Source organism: Atractosteus spatula, chromosome 3, assembly GCF_055471065.1.
Source record: "Atractosteus spatula isolate fAtrSpa1 chromosome 3, fAtrSpa1.hap1, whole genome shotgun sequence".
In the NCBI taxonomy this organism is placed as follows: Eukaryota; Metazoa; Chordata; class Actinopteri; order Semionotiformes; family Lepisosteidae; genus Atractosteus; species Atractosteus spatula.
Window position 1 is genome coordinate 23,445,193 of NC_142708.1, and position 21,221 is coordinate 23,466,413.

Here is a 21,221-nt window from a genome sequence, read left to right on the forward strand (position 1 = left end):
TAGTTATCAGTCAAAATGTGTTTCTGGAATGCTTTGCAATATATTACAGCTTTAGCAGGAAAGCACCTAGCAATGACAAAATGATTCCTGGAGGCATTTTTACCAAATTGTCTTGTCCATTTCTGCGGTGAGTGCCTCAGTAACCCATTGACCTTCCACAAATGATCAGTAATTAAATTAGCACAGCTCTCTTTTTTGAGATAATGTATTCCTTCCTTTCTCTTTACGATTTGGTTTTTACAAATAATAAAGTAAATTTCTGTATTTTGTGTTGCTTCCTACTAAAAGCTGTTCAGTTCAGAGTTACAGTTTATATTCATATACCTTTTCCTCCTTTCTTTTTTCTTCTGATCGTCTAAACATGGTGATACAGTATGTGATCTAGAAGGTTAATGAATAAACTAATAATTTGAGTACCTACACATAGAACTCTTTATATTTGTTCATTTATTTCCAAATTAATTTTGCAGTAAACTAAGCCACAATTGCCTTAAAATATGGACAAAAATACCACACATAAGACTCAGCATAGATAAATCACTTTCTGGTTCCCTTATTTGTAGCCAACAGAATAGGTATTTCCATTAATTTAAGTCATTGTAGAACGGATTATTAGCATTTAAAAAATCATAATTTAAATTGCTTAAAATCTTGTTATTATTATTCCACTTTAGAATTGTTGTGTGTTTTTCACTTCTTGGCTCACAGCTCTGAACCCTGTGACTTCACACAGGGAAAAATGAGGAAGAATAGGCAGATTCCTTCTTCCCATCCACCTCTGAGACTCTCATCTTATCACATCACACCCATACCTGTGGTGCAGAGCCAACTGCAGGAGAGAAGTGTTCTTTAATCTTTTTTGTTATTTTTATTTCTGTGGGTACCGGTGTCTTTGCATAAATCTAAAATGTTTAATGTCAGTTTATTTTGTCTTTGGTATAGATCTGGGGTTCCCAGCTCTGATTGTTGGGAACTGTTGTGTCTTCTGGTTTAAGCTTCAGTCATGTACATAGTGACAGACAAATTTATTTCATTCTTTTTTTAGTTTTACATTTGTTTTCAAATTTTAAAAGATTAAATGAGATTTCTACTTGATATTAACTCTGTGCAGCCGTCTGAATTTCAGAACTGATCTGGTGTGTTGCTGAAATGTAACCAATCTGACTGCAGCAGAAGGACAAATACTCATTTTGGGAGCATCTGATGTGTGACGATGGTGAACTGGTGCTCAGGGGGCATAGCCAAGGCTAACAAGTCCAAGGACTCCAGGGGGGAATTCAGGGGCGAAGTCCAAAAGTCCAAATCTGGGTGATCCAATCGAGATAAAACAAGACAGAGTTAAAAGCCAGAACGGGATCCGGTACAGGGACAGGGAATGAAAACGGGATGACGAGGCCAGGCGCTCCGAGCCCCAGACTCAGCTGGATCTAGACTTCGATAATATGCCTATGCCCTTCAAGCTGCAGACGTAGGGCGACTTGATAGGAGGCGGGCCTCCGGGCGTCCATCTTCCATTGCAGAGCCCAGAGTAGCAAGAGTGCCAGGCTTAAATAAGGAAGGGCAGGATTGGGGGCAGGTGCAGGTAGTTCGCAAAATAAGAAAGAGCTGGAGCTCCCTTAAGGGGAGGGATAACGATGGTGACAGTTGGAAGCAATACAAATTGAAATAGGGTAAATAAGAAACTCAGGACTGGGTGCAAAAACAAAAACAAAAATCTAAACAAGCAAGCAGACCAGTTAAACGCATGGGTATGTTCTCCTAATGTAGAGATCAGCTGGAATGAAAACCATCATGGACACAGGGTCCATATTTTGGATTGATGGAACAAAGGTCTTTAATAGACTCTTGATCTTGATCCTTCCTTCTATCCATTATCTGAAAGTTACTTATCTCTGGTAAGGGTGGCAGCAACCCAGAGCCTTTTTTCTATAAGCATATGATCTAGTGGGTACTATGCCCTCAGTGGGATACCAACCCATTGCAGGGCACAAACATTCACATATGGACAATTTATGAAGAAATTGGAGAACCCATGCAAACATGGAGAAAATTCCACACACAAGGTTCCCCAGTCCAGAATGTATCCCAGGATCCAAGAGCTGTGAGGCAGCATCATTAAACACCATGCCACCCAGATTTGTGAATATTAGTCAGACACTACACAGTGTTTTCATTAGAAAAAAAGAACTGTCTAAAGAGAGGTCCAAGTCTGCGTATGTTATGTCAAGACATGCAATAACAGACTGCTGTTTCCCCCTTATTAGGGCTCATCAGCTGTATCTTAACCAGTGAAAAAAGGCTTAAGGTGTTTTTTAAAGAGCAAACAGTTGCTATGAATTCTACTTGTTCATAAACAAAACACTCTAATACTGCACAGTGTTTCTTGCAAGAACCATATCTATTTTTTACAGCTAATGAATATTTGCTCTTGGAAAGCAAGACTGTTTAAATAGATTTCTAATTCTGCTTTGCATAAAGTCTCAAGCAGCAGCCATGGACAGCTGTTTCTCATTAGAAAGGTTACAAACAATAGGGGCTTATTACCACAGGTGCCAACTCTTTGGGTGTTGTGTATAGTCAAGCTCCCCAAATATTTTTGATCATACCATGGTTAAACAGGGTGAATGTATTTTTACTTGGTTTGCATTTGGGAGATTGCCAAAGGAATGCCGAATCACAATGCTAAATAACTGTTATGTCTTATCCTGGACTCTGTAGTCAACTTATCTGACTGTTAGTTAATTAAGCTTCGGTTGATTTATTGTTTATCAATGAATCATAAGTAACTGACATCTGAGCAGATAAAGTGTCTGCACTAGACGGCAGCTGCCAAGAAGCCAACTTCACAGAAGCTATACATTTCAGAAATGGATACATTTGTAGTTTGGAAATCCAATCCTACAAAAAATATACAAACCTTAATACAGTATCTGCCCTTAATTTGACTTCTGACAGTAACAGAAAGCGATCTTCTAATGAGTTAAATTTTGGTGAGGGTGCCAACCGCAGCAAGTGAACAATTACGTGACTCATATTTAATGACAAGAAGCCAACAGTTTTTTGTTAAAATTAAGATGCCAAAGGAAGGGCTTAATAAAGATTTTCACAAAGGCAGAATCTACATTTATCAAGAATACATTTGACAGGTATCAGTATAGCTTCAAATACTATATACTGAATATTTTCACTGTTCACTATATAACTATACAGTTAATAGTTTCAGAAGTGAAATCTGACTGTCACCACTAAGCATTAACTACAAAATAATAAATTCACAGAAAGTGCTTGTAATGATAAGTTAAAAGAAAAGATAAAAAACTAAATTTTCAGTAACGCATATTCAAGGAGATTCTTTCACTGAACATTGAAGATGCGAGCGAGCCATGAAGGAACACATTTTACGGTTTGTGTTTAACATTCTTACCATTAATAAAGCCTTCATTAATATAAATAAGTGCTTTATTTTTTTCTATTACTGTGCAAGTGAGACAAAGAAGTGCTTTGTTAATCTGAATCCATTTGAACGTGAACACCCTGATGATTTTGAAAAGTTAGTACCTATACCTGTAGTATCAGCATGGCATAGCTAACTTTGATCAATGAAACAGACATATGTACAGTATGTGTCTCACAAGAACACTTTTCATGGTTATGTTGTGAAAAAAACACCCTGAAACAGATGACATTTTAAAATATTTTAAAACTTGTGTACAACACAAAAACATTCTTTGCTTTTACAGTATTTCTCTATTTTGAACCTTTTCCTGCCAGTGTATCTAATTTGCTGTATTGCCTTATGGTCTAGTTTTGTAGCCTAAAATATTCACTGAAGGCTAGGTGGAGATCATCCAACTGGTTTCACATATGTCCTTTGTCGGATTTGAAAGTTAAGTACAAAGTTAAAGAGAATCCCTTTTAACCCACAGAGTTTCATGGATGAGTTTTATTCCAGTTTCTATCAAAATGTACTAGCGGTGAGACACAGATGTTTGATACAGAGTATGTAATGTTTGCTTATGAACATTTTTAATTAATATCATTGATTAAGTATGTCACTGCCGGTGAAGAATCATGTTTTATGGAGTGGTGTGGTAGATATATTGACAGTGGTTTCTTTATTTTATTAACACAGACTTGCCAATATTTTCTCTTTTTATTATTTTTTAACATTTGTTCTCAATTGTAAAATTTGTTCAAGACAGGGTCAAACAAAGTTTAAATGTCCTATGAAAAACTGAATCTATTTGCTTTGTAAAAATGATATATAAAACTTCAGTAGGAAACGTTACATGTTCAGACATACAATATCTTGCCATATTAATACCATATTTTATTCAATTAATCAAAAGGAGGCAACCAATTTAATTTTCTTTTGTCAGGAACATTAAGTATACAGCCACAGCACTTGATAGTGTATGGATATAAAACAATATGAACATCTTTAAAAGTATTAATCTACAGTACCAGGAGCTACGGTACTAGGAGGCTTCTGCCTTTAGGAGTATTTTTCCCTTTTTAGACTTAGAAATGTGAAATGTGTACTTCTTTTTCTGAGAGAGATTCTGAGTATCAGCAGTTTAACAAACATCTGTATCCATTACAAGGTACAGCAAAAATTGGCTGATACTGTATGTGTGAAACGTTATCTATTTTATTTTTGTACAATTTGAGCTTTCTTTGTTGTACATTTAAGGAATTTAGTGTGGCAGCATTTTTGAAGGATTCTTAAAACAGTTAGAATGTGCTTTATTGGTCAAAATTACTGTCTTCTCTAGTGCTCAAGGGCCTTTATCTAAGCTGGAGTAGAGATTTGAGGAGTTAACTGCCATATGTTCATGTTCATTGGAATTCTTATCGGAAGCTATTATGAATGGTTGTTTAAGTAATTGTTGGTTATGAAATAATTTAAGTCATGTTGTTTCCAATTGATACATTAAAGTGTATTATTATCTTATCTGAAATTGTAAGGACAATTTTGCAGGCAGGATAAGGCATTGAACTTTTTCTTTACAGGATTTCCATGCTTTCTGTTGAGAACTTGTCAGTTTGAAAGACCTGGCCTGAAATTTAAATCCATATAAAATTGTTCAAACATATTTTGTGGACCACAGATATAATTTATTTACATCACTACAAAATAGTTTACAATTTAATCTCTTTGTACACACTAAAGTAAACTATGGTAATTAGTCATAAAAACATAAGAAAGGTTACAATCAGGAGAAGGCCATCTAGTCTATGTGTACTAGTCTTTATGTCCATTTTTCTTTATGTGATCTCTGTTGATTAAAAAAAACGATAAAACCTAATTTTCATTTGATTTCTTTTAGTCCTAATGGCTAGCACAAAGCACAGTCCTGTGATCTGGTAGTGGAAAACACTTGTTAATTGTAATTTAATAAACTCATTTGCACCTATTGAATTATGAGACAATTAAAATCTGTATGTGGCAAATATATCACATACTGTATGGTTCTTAAACTAATTTATAAAGCCATAACCTCCATTTTAGTCTCCAATGCGATGGAGTAAGTCACATGTGTTGTCTGATGTGTTGTCTTTTAACACTTCATTGAAAAGTCAGTCACACCTAATAGTGATTATAACTATATATCTTAAGCAGTCAGTCAATGACAGTAAAAGTCACGTCTTGAAATTGATTATTGAAAATGAGGATTTTGAATATAAATCACTGAAAAACCTTGACTTTTTAATCCAACTCCTGTGTTTCTATCTGTACTCATACATGCATTTTATACTTAGGTTTTGCAGACAAAAGAGGAAATAAAATAAATTTGATTGGTGCTATTGCATTATTAATGGACATATTTTATTCTCTCTATTAGTATAATAATTTTATTTATTTTTGTTATAGTGTTCATGTAGTAAAGTTAAATGTGCCAATCGACAATATATGGCTATTGCTTGACTTTGGAGTTGTTATTTATTAGCAATAAAAGTGTCTAAATTACCTTTTGTTGCTTTCATATGGGGCTCATTTTCCTGTACTGACCTATCTTATACAGCCTAATGAAGACATTTCAGCATGATATACTTCTGTGTTGATAGGAAAATGAAGTCCATGTGAATCTAATGTCTTCTCTTCATGGTTTATATATTGCACCCAAAAAATGTGCACTCTTTTGATCTTTTTTGAGAAGACGTCTGGATAATGCTACTGTGAGGACAGTGCAAGAAAGCAAAACATGAAAAAGAAATAAAAAGGAAAAAAACGTTTACAACAAAGCCTGCTTGCTGGCATTGAGCCACTAAACTGAAAAATGGCAAACATGTCACATTTAGCAGCTGGGTGCAGAGATATTTCTCCACAATTCAGGAGGATGAGATTTTTTTTTTCACAGCAGGACACTCTGGAAAGCATACAACATCAAAGAGGGTGGGTCCTTCCAGTCAAACATCATATGGTTCCACAGTAAAGCAAAACGAATGAACTGTCAGGACTTTTTTCCAGTGGATACGTTTTTTCTAAGTGAAAAGTAAAAGGTTCAGTGGCTTGTTCTGATCACAGACCAAGTCCTGATAATGAAAAGCTGATTCCCCTGAACGTCTCCCTCTGATCAGCTGGCGTGACATGTCTGAAGGAGACCACACATTGATTGATGGCCCACTCTCTGGTGATGGCCCTGCCGCCCTTGGAGATAAGTGAGATATTGATGGAGAAAGAGGGACGACTACACCCACTCCACTAGTGGGCTCATGGGGCTACCATCTTATCTAAACACGCAACCTTAGAAAAAAGATCTTATCTGCTAAGGAATTTGTAAGATAATTGTATAATCAATTATTTAAATGAATTTTACCCATTTGGTGACTTTAAAATGGTCTGATTTAACTTTTAATGGTGTTGAAATACAATGTTAATACAGTAGTATAGATAAAAATAACTACTGTACATTGAAATAGCGCCCTCAAAATTTCATAAAATGTGTTTTTTTGGTTTTCAAATAAGTCATAGCACCAGAGTTCCCACATACTGCTTTGTTCCAGACTGTCTGCTCTCATCTGCGCTAGGTTTGTAGCACATATTTTTGTGTGCAAAATATATATCTAAGATCTATTTTCAAAATGCTTTTTATCTATTTTGATGTTTTTGGAAAGGGGTAACTTGTTCTATATTTGGAAACATAATAAGCATACAAATATTTTGCCATTTCAAAGTAGAGTAATTCTCTAAGGGATTTTTTAACTTTTGAAGGGGGATCTTTTTAAATCCACCATCTACACTAACACTATCATATGAATATTCAGAGGATGAGAATTAAAAAATACTCACACTATAGTAGAAAGTTGGTATTGAAGTGGACACACAGATTGGTATACATTGTCATCTTCCTGTTAGATAAAGCTCAGAAAAAAATGTTAATTGACTAGATAAAGGTAGAAACTGGACATCTGTAGACTAAATTCGAGCTAACTTTATGACTGTTACAAGCTGACATCAGTAGATCCACTTTTCACCTACATTTCTTGACTTTTTTCATGTACATGACTGTATGTTAAATTAAAACAAGATTGCTGTAATTGTTTTGACTACACAATGATAATATAATGAGCAGGCCACTTCTGTCTTAACTGTTGGCAATTGTAGTCTAAATTTAAGCAACACAGCTTGTAACTTTATTGGCAATAACAAAGAAGTGGTTTTTCATACAAGATAGACCACAGGCGCTGCTACAGTGTATGTATTTATTTATAATAGTATTTATGAGTTTTTGACAAAAAGTTTAGATTTCATATACAGTATATTGGATTAGCATCAAACAATGTAGTAGCTCAAAAAACACAAAATGACAAGTATAAAGTTATGAAATTATACTTTTAATGTAGCCTTAGAATTGACTTGCTTTTCATACTTTGGGATTCAAAGAGACACCTACAGAGTTCTTACTAGATTCCGTGCATAGCTCCTTTTTCCTTACTGAATAGCACAAATGTCTAAGTAGTCCTTAAAGTACCCCCTTAAAAATCTAAGATAATTTCATACTTTTAAAGTCGCTTCAGATGTACCATGTTATGTATGCCTTTCTTTTGCATTCAGTTTGTACATTATCTTGCTTTTCCTAGATTAATTCAAATTGACAAATATAAAAAACAAACCTTTTCAAAAACTCCATATATCCAGTTTAAAAAAGGAGCTAATTTGTTGTGAACAAAAGATATCTGTCATGCTGTCAAAACTGGTAGTTTGACGTTCCAAAAGAAAGCCATAGGGATAAGGGAGGGGAATTAGTCCAGACACACGTACAGAGACTCCGCAAGGTCAGGCGCTCCAAAAATCTGACAAATTCGGCAGATGTCCTGAAACATAGACTTCATGACAAATGATCTGTGAACAAATAAAATTATGTATGTAAAATATCATTATTTGGTCATTCAGTAAGTGCAAAGCCTGTGAAATAAGTAGAGATAAATAAGTTCATTGACAAGTGTTTGAGAGATCTTTTCAAAACTTATTTTTTAGCATTGCATAACATTTTTCAATTGCATGCATAAATGCATTTATGTACTACCACACAGTTGCATTTTTTACTGTAAAATGATGCCAATATAAATCAGGAAATATTATACAATTATGTTTAATTAAAATTGAAAACAGCATTAAAGCATAAATATAAGGTAGTCAGACAAGTCTACCATTCTGAGGATCAGAGTTGCTGTGTCGCACTTTAACTTGAAGCAAAATGTTGGGCCAGTTTTATAGCTATATTATAATATATACAGTCAGTATTCCATTTTACTTGAAGAGTTGTTACACAGAAAAGGTAATGGTAAACATGCAGAAAAGAATTTCTTAGAACATTCGTATTAACCTAACTGACCTGCCATCATACTTGAAAAGCTTTTCAGAGCTATGAAGAAAAAGCTGATAAATGGGAGTATTTTAAGGTTGTCAGACTGCTTATTAATCTTGACAAATGTTTAAAAGGTAATACTGAAGCTAAAACATACATGTGAGCATTCAGAGGCTGGATTTAAACAATTAGTTTTGAGTCTTTCCTCCTCAACAATGAAACACTCATAATGATTTATAGAGATGACCCACTTATATCCTCCTATCTCTCTCCAGGTTAAGCAATACTATTTTATAAATATAGTGCACTGGTAGGATTCCAGATAGGTGTAGACATTAGGAGTGCATTATTAGATATGCCATTTCGTTTTATAAGACCATCATTTTTACTCTGCTGTTCCATTTTTATTACACTCAGATTCTTTACAATAGTACATAATACCAGCCAGTCACAGACTGAAGGCACAACATCCTGTACAAGGCTAAGTTTTTTCTTTTCTTTGCGATGGACCTGTCTATTTTGACATTTTGACCTTCTACTTCCAACTAACACTTTATTATTGAGCTATGACCATCTTATTTGGTCTCATTTGATTTTTTTTTCAAACTCACGTGATTTTTTTCAAACAATTTAGAATAATCAGCTATTTTGATATATCATTGATATGGATTAATTTTTGTATTATTCAATTGTGTATTCTTCTTGGGTCACTGCTCTATTCCCACCCTACTTTCCATTGCACTCAGCCAACAACTGTGCCACTTGTGGAAACTAATTTTAAACCTTTTTTTAAGTATGTGCTTCATAACGCCATATCGGATTTGACCCAAAATTACACAATTCTTAGTTAATTTAGGTTTCAGTAAGGTACTGTATATGTTACAAAAAAAAATAAATATATGGGTTGATTATTTTAGTGGTCTGAGATAAGACAAACACAATTCATATTAACTGAAATATTAGTTTGCAAATATGCCCGTCTCCCTAATTTTTCACACCCTGATCCCAATATAGACATTTGAAAATTTATTCATAACTAAGCTGTCCTTTATTTTTATCTCTGAAGAAGATGAGGCTGTCAGATAGAAATATTTATTAGAAACATTGCAAACATCAGATCTGATACGGTGATCACTTAATAATGAATGCAGCTTCCTGTGCTGAAATAAACAAATGCTATCCACCAACATGGAGGACTTTGACAACTGTGAACTATAAAATCTAATAAAACAAAGTATCAGAGAACTTTGGAAATAAAAACCCGGGACTTGTTGCTAAATCTGGAAGAGCAATTTCATAAATTGTACACTACAAAGCGAAGTGTTCTTCACAAGATGTTCATGCTCAAATCCATCTAGCATATGCACCTTCCAAATATTGTTTTGATTATAGCAATCCTTCAGCTTGATCAGTGTGACTTTAGCTTCACTGAATATTGAAGTATTCAAGACACTTGGTGCACTCAATACCATGCCCAGATTCAAGATCAGTTGTTGAATAGTTGAGTGGATTTGTAAGTCCTCACCTATCACAGCAATTCGTGAGCAGCTGTCATCTAGGTTTTTCCAAACTGCACTTGCTCTTCCATACTGTAGATTACTTCCAGAGAGCATCCATCTAAGTGAGTTTGTCAGAATCCAGTTCTTTCAGCTTTTTTAACTGTGGGAACAACATGTCAAGGATCAGCATTTTCATCATCTCTGGTGGCTTACAAACACAATTCTTATAAAACAATTAGCAAGCATTAAGTATTATAAGATGAAGTAATATGACACCAGCAGAAGCTGTAGCTTAGGCTACCATCCTCCCATGCCATTCATCCCCATCCTATGGCTGTCTTTTTCTTCTGATCCACATCTGTGGGATGGTTTGACAAGGCCAACAACAAGAGACAACTGTGACTACAGAGGAACAGGAAGAGTGGCAGAGCCTGATTAAGTCTGTACATCAGCACTGCCAGAATTCTTTTAGTGCTAAGGAAGATCATACAGTACATGTTGCTGATTGTAATGCTGTCATTTTGCTTTTCATTGTCCGATTTTCCTTTGTGTCTATGTTTAAAATAATTTAGAAATCTATTCCCTGAAAGTTTTTTTGTGAAATCTGAATTTATTTTGGGAATCAGTATATAATGTGTTATTATAACAAATAGTTTAAAAGTACTTTTGAGAACAAAATACAAATCCTTTAGTACTATAAAATCATATTACAATAATTTTATTCATTGTTTCCAAATATCTGGTGCAATATTTTGGAAATGTGTGTGCTCACAAGCCATTAACATTTCGAGGAAAGACGATCTGAAATAAAGCAATTTCAAATATTTCTAGTGTAATCTGAATTGTCCCAGTTATTTACTGAATTAACCCTTTGGCTTCTTTTTCAGATTTATGATCAGGAAGGGACATTACAGCACTTTATTGATGGCAGCGAGCCCAGCAAGTCAAGCTGGATGAGATATATCCGATGTGCAAGACACTGTGGAGAGCAGAACATGATGGTGGTTCAATTTAGGTATGACATGGTTTGCTGATCTGATTCACAAGCATTTACATGTAGCTGTTGTGAAGTCACAATTCCAACCCAGACAAGGATTTGCACCTGTGATACCTGTAACTGAATTGCACTTATTAAGCTCAGAAGATGTTCATACACTAGCTGAATAGGTAGAGCACAGTAGCACCATTGTCTGCTTCTTCATGAGCCATTGAAAGTTACTGAATTGTGTCACCTGTCTGTGATAAGATCAAGTACCACTTTAGAGGTACTGTAGTTGGACTTGTGCTAAGAAGATTAAACACAGAGGCACAATTTGTTTTCTGCCTGCAAATGTAAAGGTATCTTATTTAGGTACAGTACAGGGACTCAATTTACTTATATAGTATCTTCATGTATACTAGCACCTCGTGGTATGGGACGCTCATGCTGTGGATGTGTGAGCCATAAACTGCCAATCTCACTAATGAGTGTTTATGGCATCACACTCTGGAAGCTCCGAACCATCCAGATCACAGTGATTTCCATCTCTTTAGTCTGTGCTAAAGCGTCTGCTCCTTTGACAACTTCTAGCCGAAACAGTAGACCAGCAGACAATTATGTTTTGGCAGTTGGAGCTCGAAATAGATTTTAATATGCCAAATTAAAAGCATTAAGGTTGCTGTCTGATACATGTCTAAATGGTTTGGAGACTGTAAAAGTGAACTTTATCATTGCTTCATTATTGGTTATACATGCAGCTATGTATGAATAAATGCAATTTTGATGATAGCTATCATTACCTTATTCATTAAAATGTTTTACATGGATAATGTAGATTTAATGAAGTGCATCCATTCAATAAGCAGCTCCACATGACTTTGATAACATGCATAAATGAAAATTCAAACTGGATTGAAAACAAGAAAGTCACTCTGTGGCTGTGAAAATACATAAGTTTTGGAGTTTTATTTTGTATTTACAGTGTGTTGGTTTATCATTGTGTTTTGTATAAGATAATTCTATTTTATTATGCCCTTAAAACTCATGTTTGTGATTATAATCTATCACAAAACATCAATGGTTCTATATTTTCCACGTCCTAACTATGTATATCATCCAGAATTAAGGTTAGATTGAAATCTTTTTATAGCAAACACAATTTTCCAAAATGTTTTAATTTTCATTTCCAAAAGTCATACCAACATCTGCTATTTAGGTTTACCTAGTGCAAAAGACTTCTGATTAAACAATTTCATTGGATATTAATCTCTCAGAGTGTATTGTTCTTTTGTAAGCACAAATATTGGAAAATAGCCAGGACTTCTCCCAGTCTGCAGATGATAATTGTAGGCAAAACTAGGAAAAAATTATCCAATACTCTTCAGGACAGTTCAGCATAAAAACAAATTAAGAGGTAACTGTTTATTGAAGTTTTAAATTTAATTTAAGTCTTTACTGATTGTAATTGTGTTTTACTAGAGCTCTCCTCTGTCGAAGGAGAGAGTATGCACTTTGTGTGATCTTTCATAAAATGATTCATTCATTAATATGTTTAGTTTTTGTAAACCATTCTCGTGTACTGAATTACCCGGGAGTCCCCATCACCCTGTTCAACTTTTACCCAGCTAAGGCAGATTTAAAAATCACATACCCACACTAGTCCATGATAGATGAAGACACATACATGAGTCTTAATGAAACTGACTTCCACGTCACAAATAAGATTACAAACAGCAGGGCTGCTATGCTGCATGGAGAATTGATGCAACACCCAGACTTGCAGGCAACCAGAGGTAGACGTCACTGGTGTGTGGTAAGCAATAAATTCCCCATCTGACTTCACCTCTCTCAGGCCTAGTGTTCTCTGTTCAATTGCACTCCACCCCTCTCACCCCTCTGGACTTTCATACCACTATTAGTATACCAGTGTGTACTGTACAGTATAAGAAGTTACTGTAAGCAGTCATGGACAACAGTTTTACACTTATTAGGGCTCATCAGTGTGATTTACCTACCTTTGAGCAGTGAAATGGAAATATAGATTATTCTTTACGGGGAATACCTTCTACCTTCTAGGGTTGTGGTGTTTTTTTAACCTGGTCTTGACCAGGAATTGCCAAGAGGTGAACATTTGTTTTACTGTGTTATAAAATAACTGTCAAATAAAAATTAAATTTAATCAAATTTAAAAGAACATGCACTGAAAAAGTGATCGGAATCAAAATTGCTCAAACGAAAGGACATCCATCGGTTGTGCAGTGTTGAAAAAGTGAGATGGGTGGGCAGCAGCATAAAAAAACCTTCAAGATTTCAATAATATTGTGGAAGTCAGAATCTCTAATCATGGGAAAGACCAAGGGACATTACTCCAAACAGCAGAAAAAGAGTTCTTTGGGAAGTAAAAAAAAAATTCAAAAGGATATGAAGAACAAAGAGAGAGAATTTTTGAATAATAAACAGATGTATAGATGGAATTTGTTTTATTCAGTTATGGTAGTTTGTAGGGTGTGTGAAAATGTATTAAAGTAAAGATAAATCATTACAAAAACTGTTTTCTACATACAGTAGATTAAACTGGTACCATCATAAATAAGTTAGAGTAGCTAAAAAATAATACGATTATAATATTAATACAAATATGTCCTATTTGAATTGGAGAATTGGCAGGATACATGACGCAAAAGGTATTGAAGTGTGTCTTACATATATTAGTTTGAAACTGAAAGATTTTGTGATTATTAATCAGATCTCATTTTTTAAAGGATTCTATTGCACTACAAAAGTCATGCCAATGTAACATTGTGTTGATGTAGAAAGAAAACGTTTGGAAATGTATAGTGAAACAAAATCATACAGTATTTCACAAGATCTCTTTAATTACGGCCTTCTTTTCCTTTTAAGGCTGTACATATATTTTCAGTGCCAGAACAGCTTTTTTAAATAAACTATAAAGACCTCCAAAAGGGAAATTCCAAAACCCCCTGTCCTATTTTTGCGTGCCCATATATAAGCAAACACAAAATGTGGACATTAAAGTGCCAGAGCTATCTATGCTGTGCAAAGATGTCCTCCTCACCGGGAATCAGCTGGTTTGAATTCCATATGTTATGATTTGCTGTATCTAAATGGAATTCTCTTCAAAGAATTTCATGATTGATTGACCCTTAGCTGAAGGTTTTGTTTTTATTTTGAGGCCGACAATAATGTCCATTGGCATGTGTTCTACTTTGACTGTGTTGGGACACCATGCAGTTATCTTTATGAGTCATCCAACCACAATACTAAATACATGTCAGCAAGGGAAATATTATCCAAAATGAAATAAAAATGCCTTTGATGTCCTTCAGCTCACTGAGATGTGCGCGAGTTTTGGAACCGACTGCCTGCTTGTGAGAAACGGTGTACACTTACACTTTTTTCACCCCTCTTGCAAAGTCTGTGAGACCACCCATTGCTTAAAAACAGTGCTCTTTCAGCGGCAAACGCAGTCATTTAGTCTTAGTACATTTATTTGTGTGCAGGATTGTTTATGTTAAGTGAAGCCAAACTGAGAGATGAAATGTTACAAGGATAAAGTACAAAGTATGCTCGTGTTTTTTCTCAGGTTACGAGATGGGTGTGATTTATGGGCTTTCCCTTGTTTTAGTTTTATGTAGTAGTGGAAAGAATTAATAAAATTCACGGGCTTCAGCACCTCTTTCAAGACCAAAGCAGAGTTTTTGTCAGATATTCATAGAATTTTCTGATTTATTTATTTATTTCCAGCCCCCCAAAAGATAGAAAAACATTGTGCTTAGCTAGCAAAGTCTAGGAAATACAGCATGGCAGCGTGCGTAGAAAACAAGAAGATAAATGAAACTTTTGCAGCTGCAAGTAAAATATCGAGATTCTGCAGTTTTGTATTGATCTCTATGATCCTGTTGCCAGAGGCCGCTTTGCGGTGACAAAATATGTTGACAAGTGCATATCTCACTGCCATGAAAAATGTTGCAAAGGGTTCTTTCTATGTCTGCAGTGTTAAAAAAAGAACAGATTACATGGGCACTGGCAATTTTTCTTGGTAAAACTTCAGTTTAAGGCCTGCAGAGAGCAATCTGACGTGGTTCTTCAGGATAATGATGATGCAACATTTATTTTATTTAAGAACATAAAAAAACAAATATGAGGAGTCTATTTAGCCCATCTAACATGTTTGGGTGCTAGTAGCAGAAAATAAGTCAGAGTATAAAAAAGTGCCTCCTGCACTGAGTTTTCAATGCATTTTCACATAGTGAGATCATTTCCACTTGTGTCTTTTGGTTTGTGTTTCACTGCTTATTCTGAAGATGTCAGAATCAGCAGTGAAATAAACATTAATTTTATTTACTATGGAAAAAAACTTCCTGGTATTTATGTAATTTTAGAAATGTATATAAGTAAGTCTGTTCACTTTTGCTACTGTATATGAAGATTTACACTCATAATTTCTGATTTGAACACAAGTTTGAAATATAATATATCTAATATATAGAGTTCCTTTTATGAAACTTCTAAAGGATGATGCTTTACTCTAATATTTAACTTCAAATTTAAAATCTTTTTTATCACGGTGTTGTGAGGTTTTGTATCATTCCTTCACTTTATGCAGGACATTTTTAATAGGATATATCATATTTTTGTTTCCTTACAAATTCACCAAAAACGTAAGAGAATAAATTAACAATAAAGCAGGCTTACTCAAAATCTTATAAGGCTGTTGTATTTCTCCTGTGTCCAGATCGTGTATATTCTACAGAGCATGCATGGATATTCCCAGAGGAACAGAGCTACTCGTCTGGTACAATGACAGCTACACATCCTTCTTTGGAATCCCTCTTCAGTGCATTGCACAGGATGAGAACTGTAAGAACACACATTGTCTTATCTTTGACTACATTTGTGTCAGCAAGTGTTGATAGAATCAGCTAATCTATATGTTTTGTTAATTTTAGTACATATGTTGAAAATCAAATTCCATTCACAGCTATTCATGTCACTACAGGCTGTGTTGACTCTTATATAAAATTATATTTTGGTCATATCCTGTACACCACAAATGCATTACACACTGCCAGTCTCAGATTAAAATCCTGTTTACTCCTGGCCTCATTATTTCTATGAATATGTAAAACTAATTTTTCCCCCTAAAAAACAAAACAAAACAAATGGTTATCTGCTTTAGAGTAAACACAAAATTAAAAGCATTTGTGGTTTGGTGTGTCCAATTTACCATTCAGGATACAGAGAATAACAGTGCTTTTGTGTCTATCTGAAATATACAGTATGAGCCATAAACCTAAACCTTTTGTCTGCCTTAAAGATTGTTAAATAGGGTAATATTTCTCCATGGCATTCATGGAAGCAGAGCAATGAAACTACTCATATGTAATTAGACATGACTTCATATGTTATCAAAGATTTTGTCCACATCTATATCCTGATTCATGTTGTTTAAGATGTCTGTGGTTTGGGGATATTAGCATTTTAGCCCCCCAGATCCTTACAGAGCAAACACAAATGTAATAATTGATTTAAACCACACTCTTGCTCTGACAAGTTAAAGGCTGCAGTGCTGTAAGTGGTGAATTACTACTTGTAATCCCACTCTTAGTATTTTGCCCCATGCTGTTAACTCTGGTTTCTTTGGAACTCATTGGATGGTGGAGTCCTTGGAAAGCTGACAGGGTCTGAACCATAATGTGTTGACATGTTAAACATTTTATTATTTAAGTCTTGTAAAAAGTTATGTTTAGGCACATGTTTAATTTAGATGATGAACTGTAATGTCATTGTTAGTTAAATACAATGATTGAATAATAATCTTGGCACAAAAAGGTAGTCTCAACACAAAACCAGCAAAACAGCAACAAATTAAGTCATCAATGAGAGCTCACTAGACATGTGAGATTTAGAAAGGGGACTATTATTATTTTAATGAGTGGCAACCATTTTCCTTCCCGATCTGAGAAGTTGTGGTGGAAACTGCCTTACTGTGCCTTACTGTGCTTAAATTTAGTCTTTAATAAAAGTATTCTTGAAAGTCCAGAGGCCACTTAAAAAGAAAATGTCTATTTCTGTTTCATGTGCTGCTTCCATATGCTTTTATGTCAGTGCTCTCTTTAACATTCTGAAGTACAATTTAGTGATGATTTAATAATATTTAAATTTAATAAACAGTTAACAGCACTTAAATGCATTTCACCTTCAGCAATCAAATATCTCACCTAAAAAATCAGTTTATTTAAAATATATAAAGCTGTTTTTACTGTACTGTTTTGTTAAAATTCTTTGAAGTGTATTAATGAATTTCAAATATCAAGCTGTTCATGACGTTAGTAAAGAAAAATGTGTAAAAAAACCTCAATAACAATTCAGTCATTATGCTATTAATCTGAATAGCAATTCAGTTATTATGGTACAACTGACAAAATATTTTTGTGATTTGTGTTGTTTGCTTAACATGAGCCTTTTAATCCCAAATTACCCTGCTTGCACAAATAAAGCCACACAATTAAGGTCTGCAACTATATCTTTCACTGACTTTATGTCAATGTTATGCAATATCTTAATTAACTATCTGAAAAATAACAGAGCATTTTAATACAGTTCAGTATGTTCATCATGTCCTGATGATGACAGCATTTTGGATAGCTGATTGAGATTTACTCAAATGCCTGTGAAGTAGCAATGTTTTTAAAATCACCGTGCCAGGGAATAATTGTGAAGTTTTCAAAATCCCTTTTGCTAAAATGTTTTTATTAAATTATTTTGATTTAAATTCTTTTCTCTGAGGCACGGAAGATCTAACATCAAAATCTGTACATTCATAGATAGAATGTAACTCATATTCCTATTATGATGAACACAAGATACACTGAGTTTATTAAATTAAGAGGGCTCTACACTATATCCCACATGTATAGTATTACTCTTTTTGTGCATCTCTTTATTTTTGTACACAGCATGTGGTAGTGGTAAGAATGTGTGGTTTGTCCTCACATAAGCCTTCATGGCTTTGGCTTCTTGAATATGGCCTGATTCAAAGTTTAATATAAAACTGTTTTGAGGAATCTTCACATGTTTTTGATAACAGCAAAAATAAAAAAAAAGGTTTTGGGCATACTGTATAAGTCTTCAGCCAGCTGTTTTTACTTATCATTTATTTCTAAATTAGTGTGTCATACCCCATGTCTCAATAGGAGATCATGCTTCACTATTTCCATATCTAGAACTATACCTTTTCTTATTTATTATCATATTTGGTTGAATGTACTTTTGTACTGTTGGAGTTTCCATTGTCCAAACAAGATTGATTGGAAAAAAAGATTTCTAATTAAACGGAAGCTGTTGTATATAAATGTAAAAGTAAGCAATTACTTAAAATTGATTGCAAAAATAAAATGTTTACACTTATTTGCAGCTTTTATACTTTGAATCCCCGAGTATATATTTATGTGTAATTGTTTTTTGTTTTTTACAGTGAACGTCCCAGCATCTGTCATGGAAGCGATGTCCAGACAGGAGACACTTCAGCCCTTCAACAAGACCGGCAAACCTCCCTCAGCTGCACTGCTCCGCTCCATGGTCTTCCCACACTCTCCCTGCACAAGGAGCTTCTCTCTTTTGGACAAGCCTGGGCATGGAGAATCTGGGTTTAACCAGATGAATGCCAAAAACCAGCGGGTTCTCGCCAGCCCAACGTCTACAAGCCAACTGAGCACCGAGTTCAGCGACTGGCACCTTTGGAAGTGTGGTCAATGCTTTAAGACTTTCACTCAGCGAATCCTCCTTCAGATGCATGTGTGCACACAGAATCCTGACAGGTAAAGCAGATACCTCCAGTGCTTTAGAGCTGAAGGCTCATATTTTCTTCTTTGCACCACTTATTTACTCATTTACACATCCCTTTTCAATGACTAAAGTACCTAACTTGTTTGCTCCTCTTGTTTTCCTTGAGGTAAATGATTGTATACTTTCCCTCTTTTTTTGTAACCACACTTCCTAAGAGATGAATTTCCTTCTTCTCAAGAAAGAGGAACTCTCTAGAGCGCTACTCCTTTTTAAAGATGGGTAGATTATTGTGGTTGTTAACAGCCCGATAGGGATTAGATTAGATGACAAAAAGTTTTTTTATGTTGAAAAGTGGTCTTTATGATGAAAGAATTCAATCATTTAATAATCTATAAACATTGTTTTAATTTCTGGCATTTGGGATAAAAAAGATAGACTTTAAAATGGGTAGCTTTGTAGTGAATACACTTTATATTCCCATTACTTTGGGTATTTTTAATTAATTATTCTGTGTGCTTTCTTGTACTCTTGCTTTGGAAGAGTACTGGAGTAAAAGGGCATGATTATGCAAAAACAAAAACTTTCTTTAATTGCTGTAACATTTGTCATTTTTTCAATGTGTGTATTGTCAATCTCATGGCCGTTTTACTCCAAACAACAATATAGTCAATGTTATTTTTTGTCAGTCGTGATTGGAAATGGAACAGAATCAGCTGGTGATAAATGATAGCAACTGTGTTAATTATTTATTACCATGATATATCTTAATTGTACTGCCATTAGTAAAAAGAAGAGTGTGCTGTGTCAGCTCTGCCACTTGGGGAAACAACTAAAAACAACAAAAAAATCTTTTACACAATTTGTTAACTCTGATTGATTTTATTGAACATAATGAGTGTAATGTACATTGGTTTTTTCCTTTAAAATGACCTAATTACAAAACATATTAGTAAACTTTGGTTCCATTTAAAAAAAGATAGTGAAAAAAGTGCAAAGATGATAATATGTGTTTTGTATATTTATAAATATCCATTAATTTACAAAATACAACATATGCTGATATTCTTTATAATTAAATTGTTTTGAAGTGATTAGTTTTTGTTCTAGATATATTGTTAATTATTTCTATAAAACAAAACATGACAGATTGGTTCCTGCAGATAAAAGATAAAAAAGCTTGGCTATTAGTGACTGTAATGCTGGAGCAGCCATTAGATAATCTGTAGGGCCAAGAGGATAATAGCAAAGATTAAATTTATTTTAGGGTTCTTTCCATTGTTTTGATGTTTTCTCTATAGGGTTTCACAGAAACCTCATATTTCTGATGTATTGTAACTGCTGCACTTTAAAAAGACTAGAATTCCTTTTCCAACTCCTACTTTTTCCATTGCAGTTAGTTAATTAACATTGTATTTTTAATAAGTTTACCTATTTTCCTTTAAATGACTCATTTTAAGGCTTTTAAAATTACCCTAGAAATATTTTAGAACTGTATAAGTGCTTCACTAGGGGTCCTCAGTGAAATGCATTTGTTTTATGCACTTGATCTCACTACGTTGTGCTCAATGTTTTCTTCTGATTGATCTAATATGTAACTAGGAAAGGCTGAGAGCATGTAGCGTGTAGGATTTTGTTTAATTATTAATTATTGTTAATGATAAATTTAATAATGTTATACAGTAAAAATGGAATCGAAGAATCGAAAGGAAAAAAAATATGAATAATGAGATTCCGATGTAAAGAAAAATATGAGGCAACCTGAAAAATACAGCTTTTCTAAGGTGGTTTATCTATCTGCTTTACAATAAAGCTAAGTTGTTGTCAGATTGGATTGATTTTAGTTAAACATTGTGAAATGAAGAAGGGATTTCATAGTGTAAAATACCGTTTTTATAATGATAAAGTAAACAGCAGAGTCCAAATATATTGTGTCATTTAAAAATATAATTTTCTTTTCTTTGTAAACTATTAGAGCATGTTTTATTTCAGTTTTTCTTTGCCCTTTCTTTTTACCTGGTACTATATACTATTTCAGTAAATACAGTACATCCCTTACAAAATGACATAAGGGTTTCTATAGAAATGTCCCAGCTGGAGAATTGGTACCTTTCTATACAAACC

At 34.2% G+C, this 21,221-nt stretch overlaps 1 protein-coding gene across 1 annotated transcript in view; it reads left to right on the forward strand.

The window, feature by feature from the left end:
* The window catches only part of prdm6 (PR domain containing 6), a 48,971-nt gene that overhangs the window by 17,204 nt on the left and 10,546 nt on the right, over positions 1 to 21,221 (forward strand). Inside the window, exons 4-6 of the mRNA XM_088912055.1 lie at positions 11,200 to 11,327; positions 16,048 to 16,172; positions 18,790 to 19,132. Of these exons, the coding sequence (XP_088768181.1) occupies positions 11,200 to 11,327; positions 16,048 to 16,172; positions 18,790 to 19,132 (596 nt within the window). The remainder of the gene's footprint in view (positions 1 to 11,199; positions 11,328 to 16,047; positions 16,173 to 18,789; positions 19,133 to 21,221) is intronic.